Genomic DNA, 23,189 nt, shown 5'->3' on the forward strand with positions numbered 1-23,189 from the left:
AGGCCAGCTGGAAGAATGGTTTAACAGCAAGTGAAGGATGTCAACTGGACTCTAAATAAGAAATGATGTGGCAGTATGAAGAAATGATGATGATCATATGTTCGGAAGAGTAGCGAGATTTTACAGCATGGTCATTTCAAGAAGGGCTTGTTCCCCACAACAGTGCAGCCCTAGAGTCAAAAGCATCTCTCCAAGCCAGCTCTGTAGTCAGCCTGTCCAAAGATGGATCCCAGACCTTCCTCCTCCCAGCAACCCTTGCTCAAACCTGTTTTCCAAATAGATTCCAATCTATTTGGAATTAAAAGGTAAAGATTAATCCTCTTTTAGATGCAGGATGAATGATACATTGTTTGAGAACCCAAAAATAATAGAGAAAGTGAAAGAGACAGTAAAGGAATATTTTGACTGGAACTTACATAAAGAAACTAGTTTGGATACTGTGTGGGACGCTAGTAAAGCGGTCATGAGAGGCTTCCTAATTCAGCAAAACAGCCATAAAAAAAGAAAAAGGCAAACCTCTGTTTTTCTGTCACCTCACACCCAGTTACCCGGCAACCTTCCAAACCCATTCTCTGTTCACACCTCAGGGCAAGGAGGAAGGATAGTTCTTTTACATTGCTAATGTCCCTCAATGACCCTTTATTGTTCATTCATGGCCCTAGCTTAGTCAGGTCTTTTTGCATAAGCTAGCCCAGGAATTCCTCTGCAGCTTATATTTCTCCCTTCACATCCCAAATAATCAAAATTCTAGCATTTATTAATTTCTAAGGTTTAGGGGGTCCCCCTAGTCTATAACAATGCTTATGATGACCGCTATTGCTAAGGCTGAGCCCCATTTATGTTTTTGGTGTCCAATTAACAATTGCTATTTAAAATGTGATATAAAGATTGCAACTGCTGCGGAGGAAAAATTTCCACCAGTTTACAAGAAATTGGATGAATATGAACTGGCACTCTCTATGCAGGATATGCAACGCAAGGAGAGGAACCTGAGGATCAGACTTGTGCCGGAAAAGGAAGGAGAGAACTTGGTGGATTATTTGACAAAAGAATTTTCTGATTTTTGGAAGCAGGAGCTGAAGAAAGAGGACTTTAAGATAGAAAGTGCATTTAGATTGGGAATAAGACAGAAGAGAAATCGACCCAGAGATTGTCTTATTACTTTAAGATCAAAGGAGGAGCGAGATAAAATATTGAACCTGCACTACCAAACAGCCCTTCGAATTGAAGACTCTTTTATTGAGATTTTTAAAGACATCCCTAAGAGTATCTTGGACGCAAGAGGACATTATAAGGACCTGGTGACACTGCTGAAGAAGAACTACATACCATTCAGGTGGGAATTTCCCCAAGGCTTGTCTTTTAAATATAAGGGAAAGAAGAGAAGAATAAAGACTGTAAGTGATAAAGACAAGTTCTTGGGAGAACACGAAGAAGACCTACAGAAAGAGACATTTCCAGGACAAGGGCATCCATCACTGGACACGAACACGGTACCACCGACAGACGAGGAACAAAAACAGGGAGCTGTAGGAGGAAGGAGTGAATAATCCCATCATGGCTCTGCAACTTCTAACCTGGAATTGTAACGGCTTAAATATTCCCAGGAAGAGAAAAAGTATATTTCATGTCTTAAAGAAAGACCAATTGGACTTGATTTGCCTACAAGAGACCCACGTGACAAGAGCACACAGAAAATTATTAATAAATAAAAGACTGGGACAGGAATTTATATCTTCAGACAGAGTAAAAAAGAGAGGAGTGGTGATCTATGCAAAAGAAAAATTGCAACCGAAACAAATCTTTAAAGATGATCAAGGAAGATATTTGGCAATTGAAATTCAATCTCAAGGAGAGAAGTATTTGATAGTGGGAATCTATGCACCAAACGAAGGGAAAGCTGAATTTTTTAAGAAGTTGCATGAAATTTTGATGGACCATATGGATTACAACTTAATTTTGATGGGAGATATGAATGGAGTGGTTTCAACAAATATGGACAAGGCACAAAGACAGGTAATAACAAAAGATGGAAGACTACCAAAGACTTTTTTTGAAATGACTGACAATATGGACTTGATTGATATTTGGAGAACAAAACACCCATTAGAAAGAGGAAACCTTCTTTTCTGAAGCCAAAATGACATGGACAAGGATTGACCAAATCTGGGTGACTAGCAGTATGGCTCCGAACATAAAAAAAGTAGAAATCTGCCCAAAAACTTTCTCCGACCATAATGCTGTAAAGATGGTGATGAGGCAAACAACAACTGGTTCCTTCAGATGGAGAATGAATGACACCTTATTTAGAGATGAGGAGATCTGCAAGAAGGCCCAAAAAACCTTGAAAGACTATTTTGAAATCAACTTAAGGTCTGAAGTAGAAAAAAGAATAGTATGGGACGCAAGTAAAGCCGTGATGAGAGGGTTTTTGATTCAGCAAAATACTTTAAAGAAGAGAAAGCAAAATGAGAAAAAGGAGAGAATTTTGGAAAAGATAAAAGAAGGGGAAAAACAATTAAGATCGAAGCCAAAATCCCAAGAGACTCTAAGAGAAATCAAATTTCATCAAACACAATATATGGAACTGATGAATCAAGAATTAGAGTGGAAAATTAAACAAATGAGACAAAAGACCTTTGAATCTGCTGATAAATGTGGCAAGTTACTGGCTTGGCAAATAAAGAAGAGACAAAAACTCAACACGGTAACAAATATAGAAGTGGAAGGAAAAAACATAAGCAACCCAGCGGAAATTAGGAATTGTTTTCAGAACTACTTTAGACAACTTTACACACAAGGGCCGCAAAAAGAAATGGACATACAACAGTTCCTCGAGGAAAATGGGCTGAAAAAGGTTTCGCAAGAAAGTAAGATAATATTGAACCAGGAGATATCAGCACAAGAAATAGAAGATGCCATTCAAGGCATGACGCTGGGCAAATCCCCTGGACCGGATGGACTGACTTCCAAATACTACAAAGTTTTGAAGGAAGGGTTGATACAACCTTTGAAGGAAGTCTGCAATGAGATTATGGAGGGGGAAAGGGCACCCGATACGTGGAGAGAGGCCTACATTACACGTATACCAAAGACAGAGACTGAAAAGACCCAACTTAAAAACTACCGACCCATCTCGTTATTGAATGTGGATTACAAAATCTTTGCTGATATTTTAGCAAAAAGACTGAAAAGAGTTTTGATGGAGGAGATTCATGGGGACCAAGCGGGCTTTCTCCCAAAAAGGCATTTGTCGAACAATGTAAGGAATATAATTGACATTTTGGAAAAGCTGGAAGTGAACATAAACACTAAAGCTGTTTTGATATTTGTGGATGCCGAGAAAGCCTTTGACAACATTTCTTGGAGTTTTATGTTGAAGAACCTCCGGGGGATGGGGGTAGGCCAAGGGTTTGAGAATGGTATAGGTGCAATATATTCTGAACAGAAAGCCAAACTAATTGTAAATAATGTGGTTACAGAAGAGTTCAAGATTGAAAAAGGGACACGTCAGGGGTGCCCTATCTCCCCATTACTTTTTATATCGGTCCTGGAGGTTTTGCTTAATATGATTAGGAGGGACCAGTTGGTTAAAGGGATTCAGGTCGGAGCTAAACAATATAAACTGAGAGCATTTGCAGATGACTTAGTACTTACATTGCAAGAGCCAGAAGCTAGCACGAAAAGAGTTTTGGAAATAATTCAAGAGTTTGGTCAAACGGCAGGATTTAAACTGAATAAGTCTAAGACAAAGGTTTTGGAGAAAAATTTGACACAGATAGAAAAGGAAAGGTTCCAGAATGAGACAGGGTTAACTGTGGTTAAAAAAGTGAAATATTTGGGTATAAATATGACAGCTAAAAATGTGAATTTGTTTAAAGATAATTATGAAAAAACTTGGAGAGAAGTGAAAAAAGATTTGGAGATTTGGTCCAACTTAAAGCTTTCCTTGTTAGGCCGTATTGCAGCTATAAAGATGAATGTATTGCCAAGAATGTTGTTTTTGTTCCAAGCATTGCAAATAATTGATAAAATGGATTGTTTCAAGAGGTGGCAAAAAGACATATCTAAATTTGTCTGGCAGGGCAAAAAGCCCAGAATTAAATTTAAGATACTAACGGATTCAAAGGAAAGAGGGGGGTTTGCCCTGCCAGACTTTAAATTTTACTATGAAGCGGCAGCTTTCTGCTGGCTGAAAGAATGGCTACTTCTTGAAAACACAGACATTTTGGATTTGGAAGGTTTTAATAACATTTTTGGGTGGCATGCATATTTGTGGTATGACAAGGTTAAAGCACATAAAAGTTTTAAAAATCATATTGTCAGAAAAGCACTACTAAATGTCTGGGACAGATATAAAGACTTGCTGGAAAATAAGACTCCAAGGTGGCTGTCGCCAATGGAAGCTAAGGCAGTTAAAAAGTTAAATATGGAGTCCAAGTGGCCAAGATACTGGGAAATTTTGGAAAAGGAAGGGGACAAATTGAGATTGCAGAGTTTTGAGAAATTAAAAGGGAAGGTGAGAGACTGGTTCCACTACCATCAAATAAATGAAGCGTTTAAACTGGACAGTAAAATTGGCTTCCAGGTGGAAAAATCAAAATTGGAGACAGAACTGTTAGAACCCAGTACTAAGAATTTGTCCAAAATGTACAATCTGCTGCTGAAATGGAATACACAAGATGAAACGGTTAAATCGGTCATGATTAAATGGGCTCAGGACATTGGTCATAATATCTTGTTTGCTGATTGGGAAAAGTTGTGGACCACCGGGATAAAATTTACGGCATGTAATGCCTTAAGAGAAAACATTATGAAAATGATATATAGGTGGTACATAACCCCAGTCAAGCTTGCAAAGATTTACCATGTGCCTGACAACAAATGTTGGAAATGTAAAGAAACTGAAGGTACATTTTTTCATCTTTGGTGGACTTGCCCGAAGATTAAGGCATTCTGGGAAATGATCTATAATGAACTTAAAAAGGTATTTAAATATACTTTCCCCAAGAAACCAGAGGCCTTTCTCTTGGGTATTGTCGGCCAAGGGGTGTTAAAGACGGATATAACTTTCTTTATGTATGCTACAACAGCAGCCAGAATACTCATTGCGAAGTACTGGAAGACGCAAGAACTACCCACACTGGAAGAATGGCAGATGAAGGTGATAGACTATATGGGTTTGGCAGAAATGACGAGCAGAATCCGAAACCAGGGAAGAGAAGCAGTGCAAGAAGAATGGAAAAAATTCAAGGACTATTTAAAGAAATATTACAAAGTTAATGAAAGTTAGAATGATGTTGGACTGGAAAGTAAATGGTTACTATTAGTAATGGTTAAGACAAGGAGAATAAGGAAGAATAGTCTAAATTTAAATTAAAATAAGGGAAGATTTGCTGAACAATCAATAAGAATTTGGAATACAGAAAGGGGAAGCATGAGGAAGTCGGGGAAGATGGGATATGAAATTAGGATATGAAATGATACATGTTTTTTGTTTTGTTTTCTGTTTTTTTTTGTATGTTTATGTTCGTTGTATTGTGTTTAAATGGAAAATAAAAATATTATATAAAAAAAATAAAATGTGATATAAAGAATGTGTCACTGATGTGAATTGTGTATTAGTTCATTTTTTAAAAAAGGTTACTGTAATCGGTAAAATGTGTGACTGAATTGTAAATTGTGACAATATACACTTCTTTTGGCTTTGTAATCTTGCAAACCCCTTCATGGATCACTGCCTTGCCGTGGCGAAGGGGCTTGAATAACTCAGAGAAGCTATGAGCTATGCCGTGCAGGGCCACCCAAGATGGACAGGTCATAGTGGAGAGTTTTGACCAAACGTGATCCACCTGGAGCAGGAACCGGCAAGCCATTCCAGTATCCCTCCCAAGAAAACTCCACGGACAAAGACAACAGGCATATAAAAGTTATGACTTTGGAAGATGAGCCCCTCAGGTTGGAAGGTGTCCAACATGCTACTGAGGAAGAGCGGAGGACAAGTACAAGTAGATTCAGAGCTGATGAAGCTGCTGGGCCAAAGCCGAAAGGTCGCTCAGTTGCGGATATGCCTGGAAGCGAAAGGAAAGTCCAATGCTGTAAAGAAAAATATTGCATAGGAACCTGGAATGTAAGAACCATGAACCTTGGTAAGTTGGATGTGGTCAAAAATGAGATGGCAAGATTAAATATTGACATCCTGGGCATCAGTGAACTAAAATGGATGGGAATGGGCGAATTCAGTTCAGATGACCAGCATATCTACTACTGTGGGCAAGAATCCCGTAAAAGAAATGGAGTGGCCCTCATAGTCAACAAAAGAGTGGCGAAAGGTGTACTGGGATGCAATCTCAAAAATGATAGAATGATCTTGATACGAATCCAAGGCAGACCTTTTAACATCACAGTAATCCACATTTATGCACCAACTACTGGTGCTGAAGAAACTGAAATTGACCAATTCTATGAAGACTTACAACACCTTCTAGAAATGACACCAAAGAAGGATGTTCTTCTCATTATAGGGGATTGGAATGCTAAAGTAGGGAATCAAGAGATAAAACGAACAACTGGCAAGTTTGGCCTTGGTGTTCAAAATGAAGCAGGGCAAAGGCTAATAGAGTTCTGCCAAGAGAACAAGCTGGTCATCACAAACACGCTTTTCCAACAACACAAAAGACGACTCTACACATGGACATCACCAGATGGGCAGCTTCGAAATCAGATTGATTATATTCTCTGCAGCCAAAGATGGAGAAGCTCTATACAGTCAGCAAAAAGAAGACCCGGAGCTGACTGTGGCTCAGATCATCAGCTTCTTATAGCAAAATTCAAGCTTAAACTGAAGAAAGTAGGAAAAACTACTGGGCCGGTGAGATACAATCTAAGTCAAATCCCTTATGAATACACAGTGGAAGTGAGGAACAGGTTTAAGGATTTAGATTTGCTGGACAGAGTGCCTGAAGAACTATGGATGGAGGCTCGTAACATTATACAGGAGGCAGCAACAAAAACCATCCCAATGAAAAGGAAATGCAAGAAAGCAAAGTGGCTGTCCAACGAGGCCTTACAATAGCGGGGGAGAGAAGGCAAGCAAAATGCGAGGGAGATAGTGAAAGATACAGGAAACTGAATGCAGATTTCCAAAAAATAGCAAGGAGAGACAAGAGGGCCTTCTTAAACGAGCAATGCAAAGAAATAGAGGAAAACAATAGAATTGGGAAAACCAGAGATCTGTTCAAGAAAATTGGAGATATGAAAGGAACATTTCGTACAAAGATTACCATAATAAAGAACAAAAGTGGTAAGGACCTAACAGAAGCAGAAGACATCAAGAAGAGGTGGCAAGAATACACAGAGGAATTATACCAGAAACATACAGATGTCTCATACACCCCAGGTAGTGTGGTTGCTGACCTTGAGCCAGACATCCAGGAGAGTGAAGTCAAATGGGCCTTAGAAAGCACTGTTAATAACAAGGCCAGTGGAAGTGATGATATTCCAGCTGAACTATTTAAAATTTTAAAAGATGATGCTGTTAAGGTGCTACACTCAATATGCCAGCAAATTTGGAAAACTCAGCAGTGGCCAGAGGATTGGAGAAGATCAGTCTACATCCCAATCCCAAAGAAGGGCAGCGCCAAAGAATGCTCCAACTACCGCACAATTGCACCCATTTCACATGCTAGCAAGGTTATGCTTAAAATTCAACAAGGAAGGCTTAAGCAGTATGTGGACTGAGAACTCCCAGAAGTGCAAGCTGGATTTCGAAGGGGCAGAGGAACCAGAGACCAAATTGCAAACATGTGCTGGATTATGGAGAAAGCTAGAGAGTTCCAGAAAGACATCTACTTCTGCTTCATTGACTATGCAAAAGCCTTTGACTCTGTTTACCACAGCAAACTATGGCAAGTTCTTAAAGGAATGGGAGTGCCTGATCACCTCATCTGTCTCCTGAGAAATCTCTATGTGGGACAAGAAGCTACAGTTAGAACTGGATATGGAACAACGGATTGGTTCAAAATTGGGAAAGGAGTACGGCAAGGCTGTATATTGTCTCCCTGCTTATTTAACTTATATGCAGAATTCATCACGCGAAAGGCTGGGCTGGATGAATGCCAAGCCGGAATTAAGATCGCCGGAAGAAATATCAACAACCTCAGATATACAGATGACACAACCTTGATGGCATAAAGTGAGGAGGAATTAAAGAACCTTTTAATGAGGGTGAAAGAGGAGAGCGCAAAATATGGTCTGAAGCTCAACATCAAAAAAACGAAGATCATGGCCACTGGGCCCATCACCTCCTGGCAAATAGAAGGGGAAGAAATGGAGGCAGTGAGAGATTTTACTTTCTTGGGCTCCATGATCACTGCAGATGGTGACAGCAGTCACAAATTAAAAGACGCCTGCTTCTTGGGAGAAAAGCAATGACAAACCTAGACAGCATCTTAAAAAGCAGAGACATCACCTTGCCAACAAAGGTCCGTATACTTAAAGCTATGGTTTTCCCAGTAGTGATGTATGGAAGTGAGAGCTGGACCATAAAGAAGGCTGATCGCTGAAGAATTGATGCTTTTGAATTATGGTGCTGGAGGAGACTCTTGAGAGTCCCATGGACTGCAAGAAGATCAAACCTATCCATTCTGAAGGAAATCAGCCCTGAGTGCTCACTGGAAGGACAGATTGTGAGGCTGAGGCTCCAATACTTTGGTCACCTCATGAGAAGAGAAGACTCCCTGGAAAAGACCCTGATGTTGGGAAAGATGGAGGGCACAAGGAGAAGGGGACGACAGAGGACGAGATGGTTGGACAGTGTTCTTGAAGCTACAAACATGAGTTTGACCAAACTGCGGGAGGCAGTGGAAGACAGGAGTGCCTGGCGTGCTCTGGTCCATGGGGTCACGAAGAGTCGGACACGACTCAACAACTAAACAACAACAAATCTTGCAAAAAATAAAATAAAAACAGAGACTAGACATTCCGTTGTTGTACCAATAACTCAGGATTAAGGAGTCATTTGGCGAGTAGCTAAAATATCTGAGTTTCTGAGAAGGGAACCAGGCAAGGGTGCCCACTCTCCCCACTGCTTTTTATTTCTGCCCTAGAGGTGCTGCTGAATATGATAAGGAAAGATGAAGAAGTTAAAAGTATAGTAGTTGGAACTAAACAATGTAAATTAAAAGCCTTTGCTGATGATTTGGTATTGACTTTACAGGACCCCGAGATCAGTGCAATTAAAGCGCTGAAGATGATTCAAGAGTTCGGACAAGTTGCAGGTTTCAAATTGAATAAGAATAAAACCAAAGTTTTAGAAAAAAAATTAACAATACATGAAAAACTTAATTTAGAGGAAACCACAGGGCTGAAGTTTGTGAAAAAGGGGAAATATCTGGGTGTAAGTATGACTGCAAAAAAACTGAATTTGTACAAAGACAACTACGAAAAGTTATGGAAAGATATCAAAAGAGATTTGGATATATGGACAAGGTTGAAATTATCTTTGTTGGGCCGAATTTCTGCGATAAAGATGAATGTATTGCCTAAGTTATTATTTTTGTTCTAAGTACTTCCTATCATTTATAAGTTGAATTGTTTTAAGGAATGGCAAAAGGTATTATCTAAATTTATCTGGCAGGGGGGGAAACCCAGAATCAAGTTTAAATTATTAACAGATGTGAAAGAGAGAGGGGGTTTCTCCCTGCCAGATTTAAGGATTTATTTTGAAGCTGCAGCCTTCTGCTGGCTGAAAGAATGGTTTTTACTGGAAGATACAGACGTTTTGGACTTGGCAGGTTTTGATAATGTATTTGGTTGGCATGCATATTTATGGTATGAGAAGATAAAAGCTCACAAAGGATTTAAAAATCATATAATTAGAAAATCTTTGTACAATGTTTGGATAAAATATAGGGATTTGCTAAAAAGGAAAACACTCAGGTGGATATCACCATTGAAAGCTAAGACCCATAAAAGGTTGAATATGAAAGATATGTGGTTGAAGTATAATGATATTCTGATGGAAGTAGGGGGCCAATTTAGATTAAAATCCTATGAAAGATTGAAAAGATAAATTAGATGATTGGTTCCAGTACATCCAGATAAGTGAAGTCTTTAAAATGGATAAGTAAATTGGTTTTCAAGCAGAGAAATCCAAACTGGAAATGGAATTATTAGATATAAAAACAAAAAACCTATCTAAGATGTACAATTTATTGCTGGAATGGCATACGAAAGATGAACAAGTGAAATCTGTAATGACTGAATGGGCCAGGGATGTGGGGCACAATATCATGATGGTGGATTGGGAGAAATTGTGGAAAAGAGGAATTAAATTTACAGCTTGTAATGTATTAAGAGAAAATTTGATGAAAATGATGTATAGATGGTATTTAACACCAGTGAAGTTAGCAAAAATGTATCATACTCATCATAATAAATGCTGGAAATGTAAAGAAAAAGAAGGAACCTTTTACCACATGTGGTGGACGCGCCCCAAGGTAAAAGACTTCTGGGAAAGGATTTATAATGAACTGAAGAAAGTGTTGAAAAACACATTTATTAAAAAACCAGAAGACTTTTTACTTGGTATAGTGGGGGGTGAAATCCCAAAAAAGGATGTTACTTTTTTTCTGTATGCCACAACAGCTGCGAGAATATTGCTAGTGAAGAATTGGAAGAAACAAGACTTACCAACTATAGAAGAATGGCAGATGAAGATGATGGACTATATGGAACTTGCCAAACTGACTGGGAGACTCCGAGACCAGAGAGAGGAGACAGTGGAAGAAGATTGGAAGAAGTTTAAGGAATATTTGAAAAAACATGTTAATATTTAAATCTTAGAATAGCTTTGGAAGTGGATTTAGGCTGTAGGGTTAGAAGTAGAAGATAGTGTATTTTAAAATAGTATTATTTGCAAGTGATAAAATGTGAAGATTTTTATGGTTAAAGCAAGTGTGATAAAAAATGGTTAGAAATTATGATGTTTAGAAAAAATAAGGATAAGACAAGAATCTGTATTGTTTGTATTGTTTGTTTTCCTGTTTGTTTTGTTTGTGTTATAAAATGAATTTTAAAAAATTGGAAATAAATAAATAAATATCTGAGTTTCTAACACTGTTTGAATCTTCCAACAAAGACAAAGGGGAGCACTTTCCAACTTGCTGTACTTATCTCAGTTTTTATCAGGTTGGTTTAAAATTTAGCAGGTTCCTAGACCTCATGAAGTAGACAAATTCCCACCAAGCTACATGATACGAGCGCAACAGGCATCATTTTTTGTAAGTAACAGAATTTTGAAACCTATAATAGGAAATTTAAAAGAGGAGTGATCCAGCAGGGCTCTTCTGATTATGAGTCACACACCTCATCCAACAGGTTGCAGAATCAGGCCAATGGTCCATAGCCCTCTCTTCCATGAATTTGTCTAATCCGCTTTTAAAGCCATCCAAGTTGGTGGCCATCATTGCCTCCTGTGGGAGTAAGTTCCATAGTGTAACAATGTGCTCCAGAGGACAAGTGAACTTTGAGAGCTAGTTTCCAGCAACTAGTATGCAGAAGCATCACTTCATCCAACTGTGGAGGCAGAGCATAGCCATCGTGGCTAGTAGCCTTTCTCCATCATAGGCTCCATGGCAACTCCCCACCCACCCTGCCCAACAATTCATTGACTGTTCAGGGTGAGGAGATATGAGGCTGTCCTCTGCTTTCCCTCCTTTTATAAAACAAATTTTCCTGCTGTGCTTCCACCTGCATTGCAGAGGACTGGACTAGGTGACACTTGCAATTTTACAGTTCTATGATTCTATACCTAGATTTCAGCTATGTTACAGAGCAGTTTACTCCAAATGAGTACCACGTGGTACTCTAAATGAGCAAGGTGTGCAGGTGTGAGCAAGCAAACATGAGGGAAAACAAGTCACTTGTGTAGTGTAATGGTTAAGAGTGGCAAACTAAGGAGACCTGGATTTGAATCCCCACTTGGCCATGAAGCTCACTGCTTGTAACCTTGGATGGTCAGTCATACACCCACTCAGCCTAGCCTACCTAAGAGGACTGTTGTAAGAATTAAATGAGAAGTATGTACACCACATTGAGCTCCTTGGAAGAAAGGTGGGATATAATGGCAATTAATAGTAGTAATAGTGATAGTGATAATAACCATACCTTACAGTCCCTTAGGCAGGAGCACACAGAGTAGTCCTTAGCTTGCAGGTACTTCTCCAGCAGCTCTTCGAACTCATAGTATTTTTCCTGAGCGTGTTGGTCCAGCCTCTGGTAGGCCTCGAGGCAGCCACTGCAGGCCTCCCCGCGCCGCGCGCCGCCCGCCGCCACGTCAGCCAGCAGGCTCCGGAGACTGCAGTCCAGGCTCTCCGGGTCGTCCATGCCCAGCAGCAGGTCCCAGACGGTGTAGGCCTCGCAGAACTGGAGCCGCAGGACCCGGAAGTGCCTCTCCAGAAAGGCCAGCTGCGACGGTGAGGCCTCCACACGCGCTGCCGGGAAGGCGACCCCGGGCGGTCCTTGCAGGAGGTGCCGTGGGCTGCAGGCCGAACTGAAGTCCAGACAGGGCCGAGCCGTCGGGGCCTGACCATCGTCGCTGCCCATCACCGCGACTTCTGGCCAGGAGACGCTCCTATATTGGGCTCCGAGCTGGGCCCCAGCGGCGACGGCGCAGAGCCAGAGGCTGTCAGAAAGGAGGACGGTGAAGAAAAGGAACAAGGCCAGCAACAGGCGCCATTTCTGGGCCCGCTCAGAGTCGGCGCAAGGCTTGTCGGGCGGGCTGGTGGAGGCACGGGGGCGACGGCTCTGGAAGGCGGTGCCGCCGGTCATATTTTTGGAAGGGGGGGCGAGGGAGGGGCTTCTTCTCCTCCTCCTGACTCCTCTTCGCGCCCCCTCCCGGCAGTGTCACCGGCCTCCTCCTCCTCCTCCTCCGCAGCATGGTGGCTCGGCGACGACGGGCGGCGGCGGCGGCAGAAGCATCTTTGGACACAAGGAGACGCGCGGCAGCGGCGCCCCCTGTCCACCGCCGATCCCCGCCCCGATGGTGCCCCCAGCCTCTCCCTGCTGCTGCTGCCGCTGGGCTGCTGCTGCTATGGGCTCCCACCGAGCAGTGCATGATGCTGTGTTGCCACCGCCGGGAAACCCTTCACCGTGGCCGGCACCGGGGCGTCGGCATCCCCTAGCCAGCCACCTGGCAGCAGTCCTCTTCTTCATCTTCGTCTGTCACCGCTCGGCTCTCCTCCACCACCACCTCCCCATCTCCGCTAAGCCTATGCGGGGACTGGCCGGCCAACTCGCTCCCAATCGACCACTCCGCCTTCGCTGGCTTCTTTCCCGGCCGGCCGCGCAGCGGCGCGGGAGCCTGGCGCAGGGTGGGGCGCAGCTTGCTCATTGCTCGTTCGCTCACTCTCCCCACACTCCGCCAGAGGCGGATTTAGGGGAACGCGACCGGTTTGGTGCACCGGTCAATTGCACAAATATTATGTAGAATTGGAGGTGGGGATAGCTGCCTAATTTGCGCCGCTAAAATTTGAGGTCACAAAGTCTGCCACTGTCCCCGTTGCTCACCTTCTTCTGAGAATACCTTGCGGAATTGAGCCGGGGCGGCGACTGGTACATGAGCTCTGCTTACGGAGGTAGCCGCAGTGGTGCTGAAAGGACAGCTCCGGGCAGCCCTCGGCCAAGGAGGTGGCGCGCTGCTACTGCTGCCTTGCCTGGACGCCTCTCTACGGTCGCCGTCTTTCGAGTGGAACGTTCTCCCTCGGACGGTGGTGAACTCTCCTTCCTTGGAGGTTTTTAAATAGACGTTGGACAGCCACCTGTTAGAGGTTCTTTAGCTGTGATTTTTTGCATTGCAGGGGGTTGGGCTTCATGCTCCCTTTCAACTCTACAATTCTACGATTCAAAGACACATAAGACATAACTATGAACTTAGTATTGGTGCTTCTTCTGCATGCACAGAAAAAAGAGAAAATCCGTTCATGAAGAAAATCTACAGAGCGCAGTATGGAAAGCTAACAATTCTATGAGTCTGTGTTTCAATTTACAGTATTTAAATGGCAAGAAAGGTGATTCAAACTAAACTTTCAGAAGAATTTTGTAGGGGTAAGAGCCAATTGACAGTGGAGCAGTCTCCCTCAGAAGGTGATGCACTTTCGCTGTGAACTCAGGGATTATTTTGCTGTGGTTCCTGCACTGCAGGAGATAGTACTAGATAATTCTCTGGGTTCCCATCACATCCTGTGTCTCCCCTCTCTTAAAGACTAAAGCAGCAGAGGTGCTCAGGCACTCCTGTTTGAACTGGGCACTCTGCTCAGGGATAATTAAAATTATTATAATTATTTTACTTTTACAAGCAGGAGAATGGGACCTTTTCAGTGGTGGCTCCCTGTCTGCAGTAGGGCTGGGCAATATCTGCTTTTCAAGATCACAATATATCACCAGCTAAACATCACAATATCTTGATATATCACAATATATATCCGCGGCAGCTGAGTGCCCCATCACACTTCCTTGCAGTAGCAGAGTGTCTTGCCAGGCATCTCCATGGCAGAAGAGGGCCTCACGGAGCATCCCTGCGGTGGCAGGGCAGAGGGCCTTGTACACCAATCTGCGACAGTGGAGGGCATCACCGGGAATCTCTGTGGAGGAAGAAGGCCCCACCGTGCCTCCCCGTGGTGACAGAAGGTCCCACCATGCCTTCCTGCAGTGGTGGAGGGCCTCACCTCGCCTATCCCTGGCAGTGGAGGGTCTTGCCAGGCATTCCCACAGTGGGGGAGGGCCTCGCCACAGTGGTGGAGGGTGCACTGTGCTTCCCAGGGGTGACTGCAGTCTTTGCTGCGCCTTCCCGTGGTGGTGGAGGGCTTTAAAATGTAAGGAAGTAGTAGATTTAATTAAAATATTAAATAAATTTCCATATAATATATTTAATATATTTTCAACTAATTTAAGAATAGATCAAGTGATTTACTAGTCAAGTTGCATCTGCTTCCCCACTCAGAGGTCTAAGTGGAATCTGTGCATGCATAAGCCTCACTGAGTTCAACTAAATGTACTTCGACTTTCCTGGGAGTAAGCCCCATTGAATTCAGTGTGGCTTGCTTGTGAGTAGACACACATTTGCTTGCACTGCTTACCGATAAACACCCTCCTCATCATTCTCAAGCAGTACCCAACCTCCCATTTCAGCAGAAGGCAGCCAGTTAAATCTTCTCCCCTCTATTTCCCCCTGACACAGAAGCCCTCCTCCCCCCCCAAAAAAAAACCCATCCCAGCAGACTCTCCCTTTTTATCAAAGGGAGGGAGGGAGAGCAAGCAAGCAAGCAAAGAAATAGTCTCATTTAAATAAATAAAAAAACCTTCCTTTTTAATATGGAGGAAAGCTATTTAGTGGGAACCAACAATGTAAACACCACCAGAAAATAAAAATACATCCTCCCTTTTTTTTCACCAGTGGGGGTGGGTGCAAGGGAAAAAAGATAGAAGTGTTTTCCAGTTCTTTGTTTAGTTCTTTGTTTGCTTTGTGCTGGATCTTTGATTGCCTAGCCATGGGGGGTTGCTCCTGGATTGTTAGCAGGTTCTGCATAATTAGCTGAGCTCTGAGTTTTTGGAGAGAGAACAGGAAGTTAGGCCTGTGTTGGTTTGTGTGCTTGCAAGGGATTATTGGTTACAGCCTAGGACTTATGTCCTTATTTTTCAGCAAGGGGAGGGACAACAAAGGGTGCCTGCCTTCTTGCCAAGGAAAGTAGCAAGAAACATATCAGTTAAGCTGAAAGAGTTTGCTGGTTTGTGTGAGGGGTTATCATCATCATTATCAGGATGTGAGGGAGGGAGGAGTGAGAGAGCAAACAAAGCAGGAGAGATGATAGTATCTGCAAAGTATCAGTTTAGCTGAACTGCCCCCCCCCCCCGAAGCTGTCAGTCTCCTCCTTTTGTTCACCAGTATATTTTCTAGTTCAGACATGTCCAACTGGTGGACCGAGATCGACAGGTGGTCAAGTGGGTGGCCATTTGACATCAGATTTTGCTCTTCGTGTGTTTGTTAGTGGCGGTTTTATTGGTGAGTGATTTTTTCTGGCATTTCCCCTTAAAAAAAAAGCTCAACAGCTTGGTTCTCCACCCAAAAAGTGGCAAGATCACTGACAGTTTGTTTATACTGGGAGTAGATCGCAGTCTCTTGGAATTTGGACGTGCCTGGCCTAATTGAAAGACTTACCACAATGTCATTTCAACGGTATGGCAATTTATCTCACAGCCCTAGTCTGCAGAGTGCTCTCCACAGGGAGGATTGCTTGATGCAATCCTTACGGTGACCAGTGACAAGTAGGGTGTCACAGGTTTCTGTCCTGGGTCCATTGTTGTTCAACATCTTTATAAACAACTTGGATGAAGGTATTGAGGGGATCCACCTTCCCATTTCGACTCTCTGGCACCCTATCTGCATAACCTAGCAATTCTAAAATATAGACACGCTTTTACTCTTGCAAGATTGAATGTATTGCCCTTGGTTGTACTCAAGGGACGATTCCAACAGATTCCACATGAAAAAAACTTATGTCCCTGTGGAGATGGCAATACCGAATCGGTGGCGCATGCCCTTCTGGCTTGCACTCTTTATAAAGACTTGAAGAATAAGGTTATTGCCCCTCTTTTATTGTCCATTCTGGGTCGCCCAGCCACGGCCACACTGTCCTTTCTCTTGGCAAATCAAGATGAGCAGGTGACAGCAAAGGTTGCAAGGTTTTTAGCTGGGGCAATCAGAATAAGATCCACTATTTGGCTATTGATTCAAAACCCTAAAATGTATTTTATATAATTGACTTTTTATTTGTATTCTTTGTATATTGTATTGTTGTTTTATTGCTATGGCCAATGGCTGACACAAATAAAGATTCATTCATCTTTATAAACAACTTGGCTGAAGGTATTGAGGGGATGCTCATCCTATTTGCAGATGACACCAAAAACTCGGAGGGGTAGCTAATGCTGCAGAAGAAAGAATCAGAATTCAATATGACCTTAACATATTGGAGAACTGGGCCAAAATTAACCAAAAAAAATCTATAGGGACAAATGTAAAGTTCTGCGCTTAGGCAGGAATAACCAATTGCACCAATATAACATGAGGGACACCTGGCTTGCAAGTAGTACATGTGAGAACCATCTAGGGGTCTTTTTAGACCCCCAAGCTTAACATGAATCAACAGTGTGTTAAAACTTTGAAGCCTGTGAACTTTTGAAGTGCTTTCACCTGATGCAAAGCTTAGCAGAGTATTGCGGGCACACACGCTAAACCCTGTCTGTGGTGCCTACCCTTTTCCCCAAATGATAACACAAGAGACCAGAGTATGGGTTCAAATTGGCTGAGAATATGCAGGCAGTTGAGGCCCAGTGAGAGGGGACTGCAAAGTGCAAACTTACACAGCATGCCCTGCCACTGACCTCATCCAGGGAGTTTGATCTACATACCGCCGCTGTAGGGCCAGGGACTCCCAGTTTTGCCCTTTAACGGGCCCTGCAAGCGCCGCCGCATAGGGAGGGAGCATGAATGCATCCCCCCCAACTTGATGTTAGACTAAAGGCTACCTTGCCAAGGCCTAGAACCACCACTCGAGGCCCTAAGGGGCCTCGCCGCCAAGTCCCACAACCAAGGACCAATCAAACCCCGCAATCTATTAAGTCCCCAAGGGCTCGTCGCAAGTCGTGGAGCCAGAAGTCATTGCCCAGTGGGGACAGGTGCACTCCGTCCCCCCGGAATAGGTCAACTCTATCTGATGTGATGGTGGGATGTGGGATAGAGAACCCACCAATTTGGCGCATGGTGTTGCGCATGGCCCTGTTAATTTTACTCACCGCATAATTGAGGCGAGAGGGATTGGAAGCCCCCCTCCAGTGAAGACGGGGTAGGAGATTGAACCAGCCGATGGTCATTGATGGGTACAGACCATCGGCTGTGGGGAGGACTGCAGGGCCTGCTCCCTTCCAGGGCCTTTTCTTTTTTTTTTTTTTTAAATAATTTTTATTAACTGGCCAATCACATCAAATTAAATCACATCACATAAATTCCAAATTACAAAGCCAAATTTTTAAATTTTGTTGGGGGAACCCATACTTCAAGATCCAAAGGGGGATTCAAATCATCTTCTTATTACTGCGTTAGTGTCCAAATCAGTCCCAATCAGTCCAGACAAAGCTCATAATTCTATCCAGTCTTATCTTGGTGTTTCCACATCATATCTTGTTCATATAATTTCTCTTTTTCTTTTACGATCTCTTCTGTTAGTCTCCTTAAGCCGATAAGCAAGTATAATAATCCTGTGTGAATTTCCCGTTCTTCCAATTTAAGTCCAGATGGTCTCCATATATCTCCTTCGTAGATAACATCACTCTTTCCATCATAAATCAGGCATTTTTTCGCTCTTAAGTCCCACAGAGAAGTTAATCCACGATATGTAAACAACTCTATTTCTCTCTTTCTCCTCCCAGACCCAAGAGCTCCAACAATGCCTCCCAAGATGGCGACGGCATTTTTAACTGCGTCATTCCAAAGCTCTTAACTTTCCAGCTTCGTCTTGAAACATTGCTTTGGTTCGAAAGTTTATCTCCACACAGCCTTAAATCACAGCTTAAGTCCTTAAAGTTCTAACTCATTAGGGGAGGGGATTCTTGTTAGTCACATAAAAAGGATAGGAAAGTTTTTATTTCCCCCTCCCCCCTCAGTCATTTGCAATACCGTATCTTGACGTATCTTCTCATATTTTGTTCTTGCCTTGTTATCAGAGATCTCTTCTGTCAGCAGTCTTTACTCCCCCTTTTTCCTTGAAGTATGTGCAATTTATCTCGTCCAAATTGTTTCTTTTGAAGATTCTTGCAAACTAGAGGCGCGGATCAGGGACGGCGTCCAGGAGTGCCGGAGTCCCACAGGAGGGCTTTGTGCCTAGTGCCCCCACCCCCACAAATTCGGGGGTGGTATAGGGCACAGCAGGCAAGGGCCGTCCCCCCCATAATCCTGGGGGGGTTAAGGAGGCTAATAACCCCCATCATAGCCTCCAAATTACCTCGTGTGGGTCGGAGAGATGTTATTGTCAGCCATCTTCCGATGCGCCACCTAGTGCCCCCCCCTTCCAGGGCCTTTTCCAACTGGCCCAGGGGGCGTGGCCCAGGCCCTTATTTCGAACAAACTTTTGGGGAAGTGTGGGAAGTGTTCTGCGATTTCTTCCCTGTTCCAAGTGGTTAATGTGTTTTAAAATGTCCTCAAGCAGTCGGTGGCAATTTAAATTTGTATTTCTTTTTTTTTTTTCCCTTTTTTCCTTTGTTGGGTGTGGGTGGGTGGGTGGGATGGATATTTGATTGGGGATTAATTTTAGTATTATTGTTCTGTTTTTGTTTTTTGTTGTTTTATTGGTTCTGTATAGTTTGTGTTTTGTTTTTAAGGGGCGGGATCAGGGCTGCCTGGGAGTGGGGCCCCAGCCAACACAATGGCTGGGACAAGTTCCACAGGGGGGGGGGGAAGCACTGGGACATCCGATCTCGATCTCGGTGATCATGGGCAGGAGGAGGAGTTACGCTAAGACCAGACCATGTCATTACCGAGGAGGCAGGTTTAGTCGTTGTTTGAAGACTATCCCTGCCTCCGGGTCTGGCCTTGACCGGATGGATACTGGAATCAACAGGGGAAACCCACATGACCTGAAGGTGTTGCTGTGTAATGCCAGGTCAATTATGAATAAAACCACTGCCATCCACGACCTGATTGTGGATGGAGGATTTGACCTGGCATGTGTGACAGAGACCTGGTTGGAGGAAGCAGATGGGCCTGTCTTTGCCGCTGCTTGCCCACCAGGTTTCTCTTACGCACAGCAACCCAGGTCATGTGGGCGGGGAGGGGGGGTTGCAGTGATTTTTAGGAAGTCATTAGCTTGCATCAGGCGTCCTACTGGGAAGACCCAGTTTTCCAAGTGCATGTTCTGGAAGTTGGGCAATAGGGGCAGTACAGGATTCCTTTTGGTGTACCGACCTCCCCACTGCACCAAGGATTCCCTGTCCGAGCTGCTTCAGGTCATGGCAGATGTTCTCCTGGAGACACCTAGTTTGGTTGTCCTAGGGGATTTTAACATCCACGCCGACACGACCTTACAAGGGGCTGCTTGGGACTTTGTGGAAAGCATGGCCTCCATGGGGCTGTCCCTGAATAAGTTGGGCCCAACTCATATTCATGGACATGCCTTAGACCTGGTATTCACCTCTAGTGACGTGGGTGATCTGACACTAAGTAAAAGTGAAACAAAAGAAGTGCCATGGTCAGATCACTTCCTGGACTTCTTGAGCAACTGGACTTCTCCGCGACCCTTCCCCTCTGCAGGGAGGTGGGACCAATTCGGATGGTCCGCCCCCGCCACTTAATGGATCCAAATGGTTTTCAGAGAGTGGTAGGGGATGCTTTATCCCATGTTGATGGCCTTTCAGCTGATTCCCTGGTGGCCCGCTGGAATGCAGAGTTAACCAGGGCTATTGACTGTATGGCTCCGAAGCGCCCTCTCTGATTGCATGGAGCCCGGACAGCCCCGTAGTTTTCTTTGGAGCTGAGGGCGATGAAACAATCTCTGAGACGGCTAGAGCGTCGGTGGCAGAAAACTCACTCTGAATCTGACTGGACACAGGTTAGAGCTCAACATCGAGCCTACCAAGTGGCGATAGCGACGGCGAAGAAGACTTTCTTCACCGCCTCTATTGCATCTGCAGAAAATAGTAGCAGGAGACTCTTTCAGGTGGTCCGCAATTTAACGGAACCACCTTTACCACCGGGGCCTTCTAAAGACCCCAAGATCTCCTGCAACGATTTTGCAAAGTTTTTTGCAGATAAAATCACTCATATTCGGAAGGAGCTAGACACCAAGGTGGTAGCAGGGCTGGGGCGGGAGAGTGCTCGAGCTCTGTCTGGTCAAGTTGCATGGAATCAATTTCAATCCGTTACACCTGAGGATGTGGACAGGCTGCTTGGACGCGTGAAACCAACCACCTGTCTCCTTGATCCTTGCCCATCCTGGCTAATAAAAGCAAGCCGGGAAGGGCTGGGCGATGGGCTCTGCGGGGTGGTGAATGCTTCCCTCTGTGAGGGAACATTCCCAGATCCGCTGAAAGAGGCGGTCATTAAACCGCTTCTTAAAAAAACATCTTTAGACCCAGCCAGTATGGCCAACTATCGCCCATTCTCAAATCTTCCATTCTTGGGCAAGGTGATTGAGCGCGTGGTTGCTGAACAACTCCAGGCATGCCTGGAGGATGCGGACCATTTGGATCCCTTCCAATCGGGGTTCAGGCCTCATCATGGGACTGAAACTGCCTTGGTCGCACTGGTTGATGATCTCCGGCGAGCTAGAGACAAAGGTGAGAGTTGTTTCCTAGTTCTGCTGGATCTCTCAGCGGCCTTTGATACAATCAACCATAACATCCTTCTGGACCGTCTAGAGGGGTTGGGAGCTGGGGGCACTGTTATACAGTGGTTTCACTCCTTCCTCCTGGGCCGTGTTCAGAAAGTGGTGGTGGGGGATGAGTGTTCAGACCCCTGGGCCCTCACTTGTGGGGTGCCTCAGGGTTCCGTCCTCTCCCCCATGCTTATCTATATGAAGCCGCTGGGAGAGATCATCAGGGGGTTTGGACTGGGTGTCCATCAATATGCAGATGATACCCAGCTCTACCTCTCTTTCAAATCAGAACCAGTGAAGGCGGTGAAGGTCCTGTGTGAGTGCCTGGAGGCGGTTGGAGGATGGATGGCGGCTAATGGATTGAAGTTGAATCCTGACAAGACAGAAGTACTGTTTTTGGGGGACAGGGGGCGGGCTGGTGTGGAGAACTCCCTGGTCCTGAATGGGGTAACTGTGCCCCTGAAGGACCAGGTGCGCAGCCTGGGAGTCATTTTGGACTCACAGCTGTCCATGGAGGCGCAGGTCAATTCTGTATCCAGGGCAGCTGTCTACCAACTCCACCTGGTACGCAGGCTGAAACCCTACCTGCCCGTGGACTGTCTCGCCAGAGTGGTGCATGCTCTAGTTATCTCCCACTTGGACTACTGCAATGCGCTCTACGTGGGGCTACCTTTGAAGGTGACTCGGAAACTACAACTAATCCAGAATGCGGCAGCTAGACTGGTGACTGGGGGCGGCCGCCGAGACCACATAACACCGGTCTTGAAAGACCTACATTGGCTCCCAGTATGTTTCCGAGCACAATTCAAAGTGCTGGTGTTGACCTTTAAAGCCCTAAACGGCCTCGGCCCAGTATACCTGAAGGAGCGTCTCCACCCCCATTGTTCTGCCCGGACGCTGAGGTCTAGCGCTGAGGGCCTTCTGGCGGTTCCCTCATTGCGAGAAGCAAAGCTACAGGGAACCAGGCAGAGGGCCTTCTCGGTAGTGGCGCCCGCCCTGTGGAACGCCCTCCCATCAGATGTCAAAACGATAAACTACTACCTGACATTCAGGAGACATCTTAAGGCAGCCCTGTTCAGGGAAGTTTTCAATGTATGGTATTTTAGTGTTTTTTTGTTTCTGTGGAAGCCGCCCAGAGTGGCTGGGGAAACCCACCCAGATGGGCGGGGTACAAATAATAAATTATTATTATTATTAATTATTATTATTAATATTATTATTACAAGGCATGCAGGCTTTATAAATCTTCCCTGGCAGCAAGGGCAAGGGCAATGCCTTTTTGCTCCACTAGATCGTTCTCCCCTGCATGTATAATCAAGACCCTTGGAGGGCCATGGGTCGCTGTGGCACTACGCAGCATGGGCATCAAGCTCCACCAACGCATGCCCCGCTGGGCCATCCAATAAAAGCGTACCTTGGGGTGGATGTTAAGGTCATGGCCACAATTTTGAGACCGTGCATAATCCGCTGCCCAATGGACAATGTTGTGGCCTATCACCCAGATCTTCATGGTGGGCAAACCTGTAAGACAATTAAATTGCAAGTGATAAGGAGGAGGAGCCGGGACGAATGTAACTTTTGTAGGCTGTTGAGCGCCAGCCCCCCAGTGTCTTTATGTGTGCAGGGTCCCAACCCTGTATCACCGCTGAAGTAGCAGCCCCGATACGGAATGAGTGCCCGGAATATTCCTGGAGACTAACACCGCAAAGAGATAAGGCTTTGCGTAAAACCGCTGTGAATTGTGATCGCGTCAACGGGCGCGTT

The 23,189-nt window shown here is 44.5% G+C and overlaps 1 protein-coding gene across 1 annotated transcript in view; it reads right to left on the reverse strand.

Annotated features, from left to right (window-relative positions):
• The window catches only part of LOC310753769 (NALCN channel auxiliary factor 2-like), a gene marked incomplete at its 3' end in the record, with an annotated part of 55,672 nt that extends 42,792 nt beyond the window's left edge, over positions 1-12,880 (reverse strand). The window contains exon 1 of the mRNA XM_083595111.1: positions 12,169-12,880. Coding sequence (XP_083451237.1) covers positions 12,169-12,831 — 663 coding nt within the window. The 5' untranslated portion in view covers positions 12,832-12,880. The remainder of the gene's footprint in view (positions 1-12,168) is intronic.
• Between the last annotated feature and the right edge of the window lie 10,309 nt (positions 12,881-23,189).

Source organism: Podarcis filfolensis (assembly GCF_964270895.1).
Source record: "Podarcis filfolensis genome assembly, chromosome: W".
NCBI classification, from domain to species: Eukaryota; Metazoa; Chordata; class Lepidosauria; order Squamata; family Lacertidae; genus Podarcis; species Podarcis filfolensis.